The following is a 7,912-nucleotide window of genomic DNA, read 5'->3' as shown; positions in this document are numbered from 1 at the left end:
AAAACTAGTTAGGCAATTCATCAAACAGCTGCTGTGCGTCAAACAAGCATCCTGAACTTCTACCTTTACTATCGCCGGGGGTCGCTGGAATTTGCATATCAACTAAAACAATCAAATTGCTGCTGCTGCCGAAACACCCCCCACCGTTGCTCACCTCCCTGCTGCTTGCTGCCTCTGCGCACCAAGGAGGGAAGGGCCTCCTTTCCCATGAATCCGTGATACAAGCTCTCAAAATTCCATTACCAAATCCTAACCCTAGAGAAAGGAAAAGAGGAGGAGAGGAGGAACCAGAAGAACAAAAGAAAACAGAAGGGGGGGCGACGGGAACTCATGGACTCCTGACTTGGCTGCCCTCCTCTCTCTTTTAACCCCTCTAACTCTCTAGACTAAAGACTAAAATACCCCTAGACACTAGAAAGCCCGTAGGGGCAAAACCGGAAAAGATATATTGGACTCATCCGATGGCCGAGATTCTTTCTTCGAGTCGAAGTCTTCTCCATGATGCCGCCGTGTGGACGAAGATCCGGTCCGCGGTTTTGAAGGGTCCGCAAAACCCGGGTAGGTGGCCGGTTTTGAGAAAACCGTCAAAACTCCACGCGCGGGAAGATTCCTGCCTCCACGCCGTGGCCCTAGACGCCGTTCCCGCCTCGGCCTTCTGACGGCCCTAGACGCCGCCCGACGCCCGTCACCTCCTCGCCTGCAGCGAGGCCCTAGACGCCGTCGACACCCGTCGCCTCCGTCAGTCCCGAGACCGACGCCCGTGCCTCCACGACTTGGCGTCTTCAACCGCCGTCCGCCTCCTTGGTTTTGTGGCGCAAACCAAGAAACCCGCCTTCCGTCGCCGCTTGCGTCCTCGATCCAGGAGTGGACGCCACAGCTGCCGCCCAGCCCGAGCTCCACCACGGCAACTCTACGTCGACCCTCAACGCCCGTGTACCTGCAATCCAAAGACCAAGCGCACGATCGCACCGCACGGTTGACAATTCACTCATCACAGGCAGGATAGAGTACTCAACATTCCTCAGAAACTAATCCAACTTAAGTACAAAAGCACAACAAACAAGGAGATACAATATTAGACATGAACATCTGCAGAGTCACCACTTCAAACAAAGGACTCCCATACAGACAGATTATAAGGACTGGCAAACCAATTTACATGGAAACACCAGAAGATTAATTTAGACATACATTTAAACTAGCATAAGATTCTAACCTTCAGAAAACTCTTAACAGACCAAAAGGAATGCATAGTTTACCAAACAAATTCATGTACTCAAGTATGGAGAAGCACATCAATAGTATTCCAATGTACCGGACAGGTTGTTACTGCCTAGCTGCAGGCTGTACAGAGTAGTGCAGTTGGCTAGGCCCGCCGGGATGGAGCCGTTCAAGTGGTTGCGATTGGCGGTGAGCGTGTGGAGCTTGCCTCCGGCACACAGCCCCTCCGGGATGGCGCCGGTGAGCTCGTTGTCGTCAGCCCCGACATGATACAAGCCCGGCGAGTGCTTCCCGAGCTCTGGTGGGAGCGTGCCGTTGAGCCTGTTAGAGTAGAGACTCAAAACTGTGAGGTTCTCCAAGCCCCCAAACACTTCCGGGATAAATCCGGTAATCTGGTTCATTGAGACGTCGATTACTATCAAGCTTCTCGCAGCAAAGCCGTCAGCTGCCAATTCACCGGTGAGGTTGTTCGTGTACAGACTCAACAGTTGCAGCTTCTTGAGGCCCCAAACAAAATTTGGGAAGTCGCCGGCGAGATTGCACTCGGACGCAAAGAGGCTGACCAGGTTGGTCAATTTCTTGAATGACGCCGGCAGCTGGCCTGCGCCGAACGGGTTGTTTGCCAGATACAGTTTCTGAAGGCTCGTCAGCTCGCCGAGCTCGACCGGTACGGTACCGGCGAACCGGTTGCTGTTCAGCGCGAGAGACTGGAGGTTCCGGAGCCTGGAGAGCGACTCCGGGATGGTGCCGTTGAACTCGTTGCCGTTGAGGTCGAGCGTGGTCAGGTGCTCCCCGAGGCCGCGGCCGATGTCCGCCGGGAGCACCCCACCGAGGTAGTTCTGGGAGAGGTTGAGGTACTGCAGCGAAGCGCAGCGGTACAGCGCGGTCGGGAACCCGCCGGAGATGCTGTTGTTGGAGGCGTCGAGATGCGTGAGGGCGGAGAGGTTGCCGACGGCGTCCGAGAAGGACCCTGCGACGTTGGTGTTCGCGAGGGTGAGGTTCACGACTCGCCCGGCCGCGTCGCACCCGACGAACGGCCAGCTGCAGAGCGCGCCCGCGGCCGTCGCGTTCCACCCCGCGAGCACGGGCGGGTCGCCCCACGCGCGCTTTATCTCGAGCAGCAGCCGCGCCTCGCCCGCCGGCGGGGACTGCGCGGCCGCGTGGCGCGGGAGGCAGCAGGGGAGCAGCGCGACGGTGAGCAGCAGGTGGAGGTAGGCGCGGGCGCGGGCGCAAGCACGGTGCGGTGCTGCCATGTCCGATGTCCCTGCCGGTCTGTTCTCCTAGCGTGGTGGCGTGGCGTTGGTTGTGCACGGCCGCCGCGGGGGCGCGGTGGACATGGGAATTGGGAAGACGGGGTCGCGGGGTAAGCAAATGCGGCGGGAACAAGAACCACCCTGGTTTTTTTGTACGCTGTCCTACCGGCGTTGACTGGCACGAGCCCGTTCCGTCCCCTTCCTGCGTCGTTCTGGTGGCTCGGTGCTTGCTGCGAAGCTTCTGATTGCCCGGATTAGTGCGTGCTTTTTCGTCGGATTAGGGGTGATCCGGACGGAACGTCCTTGTTCGGTGGAAGATACCTGCTCGGAGTACGGTGGAATGGAAGACCGAGCTCAGCTGGGTCTTCGCTCTAGAAGTCTGAGGCCACAAAGGTTATCAGCTGAGTAGTGAGCACGCGGAGGTTAATGCCGGCCAGAGTAATGATTTTGCTCTTGAACAGTGAAGTTTAGGCCGGATCATTTTCCACTTCTGATAATCTTTCTTCTGGCGCTCCCGGGATTGAACAAGGCAGTGCTCCGGTCAAACATAGCGACTAGTTGTGGGCCTCGGCGGCTGAGGCTCGAGCCTAGAGCACCTGCCATGTGGTGGTCAAAAATCAGTGCTGACTACGCAAGCAGTTGCATTATTATTTTTCTTAATAGAGGGAGTCCATTTTTTAATCACACCTCTACCCACCGAGCTAGGCTAAATCTCAGCCATCCTGCTTCGAACGGATATTAATTCTCTGCAGTACTTCACCTTGCAGTTGGGTTACTGACATGCAGATCCGCCCGCAATGCCAGTAATAGGGTAGTATCGCAGAGAAATCCCGTCTGCTTGGAACACCGCCGGCGACTCTTTGGTGCTAGAGGTGAAGGGCTGCTGGATGATTCTAGGGAGTAAAGAGCAACCGAGTGGAGGAGACGGTCGGGAGGGTGGAGTGGCGAAGCAGCGGGACCGCCATCACCTGAGGCCATAGGAGCACGCATGTCAGGTGATCAAAGACATCGATCCGCGGTGTGTACAATGGTGATCGGACAATCCATTTCTATTGCATAAGCAAAAATGGAATATCATTAGCAGGCCTGTTTTTGGGATAGTTGTTGCATCCGTGCCCCTTCTTAATCGTTGACCACCAAAATTTACATGATGATAGATACTTGCATGCATTACCCATTTATATTTCTTAAGGAATCTTTGTTGCATATTAAAAATGTCACTGTGCATTGATCGTAATAGATAAGTTCCTGGTGCCCCAATACTTCCGAGGCGTTCATACTTGCCTCATCAAACAGAAGCGGACGTCGAACTCGCCCGTGTGACCGCGCAAGGTCAGTCCCTTGCTCAAACAAAACGTTCTAGAGGGCAGGTGACCAGTAGCCACCTGTTTTTTTTTCTTTTTTTCTTTCTTCGAAAGACCAGTAGCCACTTAGCCACGACCACGAACACCCAGCGAAACTCAAGCAGCTCAAGCCCATTGAACTGGAGCGTTGGCCGACGACCGGCGTGGCGTCCGGGCTGACCGATGACTGGTCCATCATCGCGCGCGTCGTTTTCCGCCCCTCCGCGGCGGCGCACGGGGTCGCGGCTCCGGCCGGCGTGCCGTCGCCGGCAACCCCAATGAGGTCGCGTTCTGGACTTCTTTCTGGTCTTCTGGAAGATCGGGCTCCCCGGCGCGGCGGTGCTGCGTCGCGCACTCGCGCGTCCTAGATTACATACAGCCTGTGGGCTTTGTGGTCGCCGGTATCCAGTGCGCTCGTGGGGAGGAAAAATCCAGAACGGGTGAGGTCATCTCTTCTTCCGAATGCGTCGTTGTCATGGCTCTTGCCTTTCGCCGGGAGAAGATCCGGAGCAAATGAGACGTCCTTTTCTTGTTTAGCTGTTTGCTCGTTGTATAGATTCTCAGTTCTCAACAGTTTCACATTTCTCGTGCGGCCTTGCAAAAGTTCAATCCAAGACTTCCTTCTACTGCTTGGAACTAAGCAGCAGCAAAGGATACAAGTGGCATGCCTCCCGTGGAAATACAAGGAAACAAGGGCGTTAGGTTGCTGCACGGCACCGGTAGACAATTATAATTTCATAGAGCTGTGCCTACTACGCCAGTCACATGCCGTTAGTCACCAAACATTTTCTTGAGTGGATTCGTTGCTAGGTCCCTGCATCCACTCAATACAGGGTACGTACAGCTCCAGGAAAATGCCACTGGAAAGCACACGGATATGCATGTTGCGATGGTACGAACAATGATAATAACGAAAGAATTACAGATAGGGATACGATGAAACCTCCCAGAATCCTAGCATGTCAAACAGTGAAATGCGGACCTGGGCGGAACAAAGAATCACAGGGGGGCAACACTTGTATGACCAAAAGCACGAGACACTCAGCAGACACAAGGCAAAGCTCAACGCATAGCAAGAAAGCACGCAACAAAACAGTGAAATTCTATCTACCTTATGGAAAAAGCAAAGCATTCACACAAGACAGTAGAAACAAGCGTTGTACGCAAATACCACCACTTACCACAGATACCAACTCTGTTTCATCAGTTACATCACGACGGATAACAAAACAGTCTTAGCAGGACAGTACCATATGACTAATCATGTTCAGAAACAGAACCATATGACAACTAAAGAAAATGAAATTCGAAAGTAGTTCCCATTACAGTAGATGAATGGACGATTAAACCAGCAGGGGGTAACAGTAGCACAGAACACCAAAAATTTAGAGCTTGTCCTCAAACTCAGAAAGCGGGGTCATCTATTCCTTGAGACCCTTCCTCTTGCGGATGTCCAACACCAGCTGAGCAGCCTGGGAGCCAGCCTCCAAAGGATCAGAGCTCATCATGTCCCAGTGGTCAAACACACACTGAGGGAACGCCTGACCAGAGGTTGCAGCCCTCAGTTGGCTGGAGAACCCAAAGAACTCAATGACGGGGAGGTAAGCCTTGATGTTGTAGAGCGGGGTACCCGGCCTCTGCATCTCCTCAAACACGTGCCCTCTCTTCTGGTTCAGAACACCGTAGATACCACCAAGTGCATTCTCAGGAGCCTGGATCTCCACAAGGTACACTGGCTCTAGCAGCCTTGGCTTGGCAGTGAGCTGAGAAGCATAAATGACCCTCCTGGCAGTTGGAATGACCTGGCCACCACCCCTGTGAATTGCATCAGCATGAAGAACAACATCACAGACCTCAAAGCAAATGCCACGCATGTTCTCCTCAGCAAGTGCTCCCTCCTTCGAGGCCCACTGGAAACCAGCAACAACTGAATCCTTGATTTCATTGAGGTACTGCACTCCCTTACACATATCAACAACCATGTTCGGGCCAGTGGTCTCAGGTCCAAAGCACCAAATCTTCTCAAGGGAACGAAGGTCACTCTCATCCAACATTGGGGGCCACAAGGCGCGGCAACGCCGCGGCATCTTTCTAGTGAGGTGAATGAGAATCGATAAAAAATGTCTTCGCCGAGGAAGAGATTTGGTTGTATATCAATTCCGACCCAACGCACCTTTTCTCTAGCTATCGTCAAGCTCACATAGTCACAACGGACCTGCTGAGCTTAGGAACGCTTGTGGCACATCGTAGCTAGGAGACTTAGGAACTGGTTACATTGTCTATCTATGACTTCAGCACGCCTGAGATCCGGTTATCGCGTAGATTTAGGGTTCGGAGATTGGAGCATTTGGCCAGGCTTGCTGGAAGACTCCCAGTGAGCTGGTTGTTCGGTAGCTGCACGTACTGGAGCTGCGCCACCGTCCACAGAGCCTGGGGCACCTCACCGGACAGGTTGTTACTGCCTAGCTGCAGGCTGTACAGAGTAGTGCAGTTGGCTAGGCCCGCCGGGATGGAGCCGTTCAAGTGGTTGCGCTTGGCGGTGAGCGCCTGGAACTTGCCTCCGGCACACAGCCCCTCCGGGATGGCGCCGGTGAGCTCGTTGTCGTCAGCCTCGATACGATACAAGCCCGGCGAGTGCTTCCCGAGCTCTGGTGGGAGCGTGCCGTTGAGCCTGTTAGAGTAGAGCCTCAACAATGTCAGTGACGGCAACAGGCCGATGCTTGCCGGTATCTCGCCGGAGAAGTTGTTCTGGAAGAGACTCAAAACTGTGAGGTTCTCCAAGCCCCCAAACACTTCCGGGATAAATCCAGTAATCTGGTTCATTGAGACGTCGATTCCTATCAAGCTTCTCGCAGCAAAGCCGTCAGCTGCCAATTCGCCGGTGAGGTTGTTCGTGTACAGATACAACAGTTGCAGCTTCTTGAGGCCCCAAACAAAATTTGGGAAGTCGCCGGCGAGATTGCACTGTGACGCAAAGAGGCTGACCAGGTTGGTCAATTTCTTGAATGACGCCGGCAGCTGGCCTGCGCCGAACGGGTTGTTTGCCAGATACAGTTTCTGAAGGCTCGTCAGCTCGCCGAGCTCGACCGGTATGGTACCGGCGAACCGGTTGCTGTTCAGCGCGAGAAACTGGAGGTTCCGGAGCCTGGAGAGCGACGCCGGGATGGTGCCGTTGAACTCGTTGCCGTTGAGGTCGAGCGTGGTCAGGTGCTCCCCGAGGCCGCGGCCGATGTCCGCCGGGAGCACCCCGCCGAGGTAGTTCTGGGAGAGGTTGAGGTACTGCAGCGAAGCGCAGCGGTACAGCGCGGTCGGGAACCCGCCGGAGATGCTGTTGTTGGAGGCGTCGAGGTGCGTGAGGGCGGAGAGGTTGCCGACGGCGTCCGAGAAGGACCCTGCGACGTTGGTGTTCGCGAGGGTGAGGTTCACGACTCGCCCGGCCGCGTCGCACCCGACGAACGGCCAGCTGCAGAGCGCGCCCGCGGCCGTCGCGTTCCACCCCGCGAGCACGGGCGGGTCGCCCCACGCGCGCTTGATCCGAAGCAGCAGCCGCGCCTCGTCCGCCGGTTGGGCCTGCGCGGCCGCGTGGCGCGGGAGGCAGCAGGGGAGCAGCGCGACGGTGAGCAGCAGGTGGAGGTAGGCGCGGGCGCGGGCGCAAGCACGGTGCGGTGCTGCCATGTCCGATGTCCCTGCCGGTCTGTTCTCCTAGCGTGGTGGCGTGGCGTTGGTTGTGCACGGCCGCCGCGGGGGCGCGGTGGACATGGGAATTGGGAAGACGGGGTCGCGGGGTAAGCAAATGCGGCGGGAACAAGAACCACCCTGGTTTTTTTGTACGCTATCCTACCGGCGTTGACTGGCACGAGCCCGTTCCGTCCCCTTCCTGCGTCGTTGTGGTGGCTCGGTGCTTGCTGCGAAGCTTCTAATTGCCCGGATTAGTGCGTGCTTTTTCGTCGGATTAGGGGTGATCCGGACGAAACGTCCTTGTTCGGTGGAAGATACCTGCTCGGAGTACGGTGGAACGGAAGACCGAGCTCAGCTGGGTCTTCGCTCTAGAAGTCTGAGGCCACAAAGGTTATCAGCTGAGCAGTGAGCACGCGG

The 7,912-nt window shown here is 55.7% G+C and overlaps 3 protein-coding genes across 3 annotated transcripts; all 3 read right to left on the bottom strand.

The window, feature by feature from the left end:
* Positions 1–216: 216 nt before the first annotated feature.
* Positions 217–2,577, bottom strand: LOC112889720 (receptor-like protein 52). The gene is made up of 2 exons (XM_025956480.1): positions 1,316–2,577; positions 217–937 (listed from the first exon to the last, which is right to left on the bottom strand). The coding sequence occupies exons 1-2, from the start codon at positions 2,472–2,474 to the stop codon at positions 783–785; spliced, it is 1,314 nt and encodes a 437-aa protein (XP_025812265.1). The 5' UTR covers positions 2,475–2,577; the 3' UTR covers positions 217–782.
* A 2,400-nt stretch (positions 2,578–4,977) lies between these two features.
* LOC112891068 (elongation factor 2-like) lies at positions 4,978–5,896 on the bottom strand. Its single transcript, XM_025957968.1, has one exon. The coding sequence runs from the start codon at positions 5,869–5,871 to the stop codon at positions 5,239–5,241; it is 633 nt and encodes a 210-aa protein (XP_025813753.1). The 5' UTR covers positions 5,872–5,896; the 3' UTR covers positions 4,978–5,238.
* Positions 5,897–5,929: 33 nt separating this feature from the next.
* Positions 5,930–7,596, bottom strand: LOC112891067 (receptor-like protein 52). Its single transcript, XM_025957967.1, has one exon. The coding sequence runs from the start codon at positions 7,490–7,492 to the stop codon at positions 6,101–6,103; it is 1,392 nt and encodes a 463-aa protein (XP_025813752.1). The 5' UTR covers positions 7,493–7,596; the 3' UTR covers positions 5,930–6,100.
* Between the last annotated feature and the right edge of the window lie 316 nt (positions 7,597–7,912).

The sequence above is a fragment of the Panicum hallii genome, chromosome 4 (genome assembly GCF_002211085.1).
Source record: "Panicum hallii strain FIL2 chromosome 4, PHallii_v3.1, whole genome shotgun sequence".
In the NCBI taxonomy this organism is placed as follows: Eukaryota; Viridiplantae; Streptophyta; class Magnoliopsida; order Poales; family Poaceae; genus Panicum; species Panicum hallii.
The sequence above is the reverse complement of the archived record's forward strand: the minus strand, read 5'-3'. Positions and strand labels throughout refer to the sequence as shown.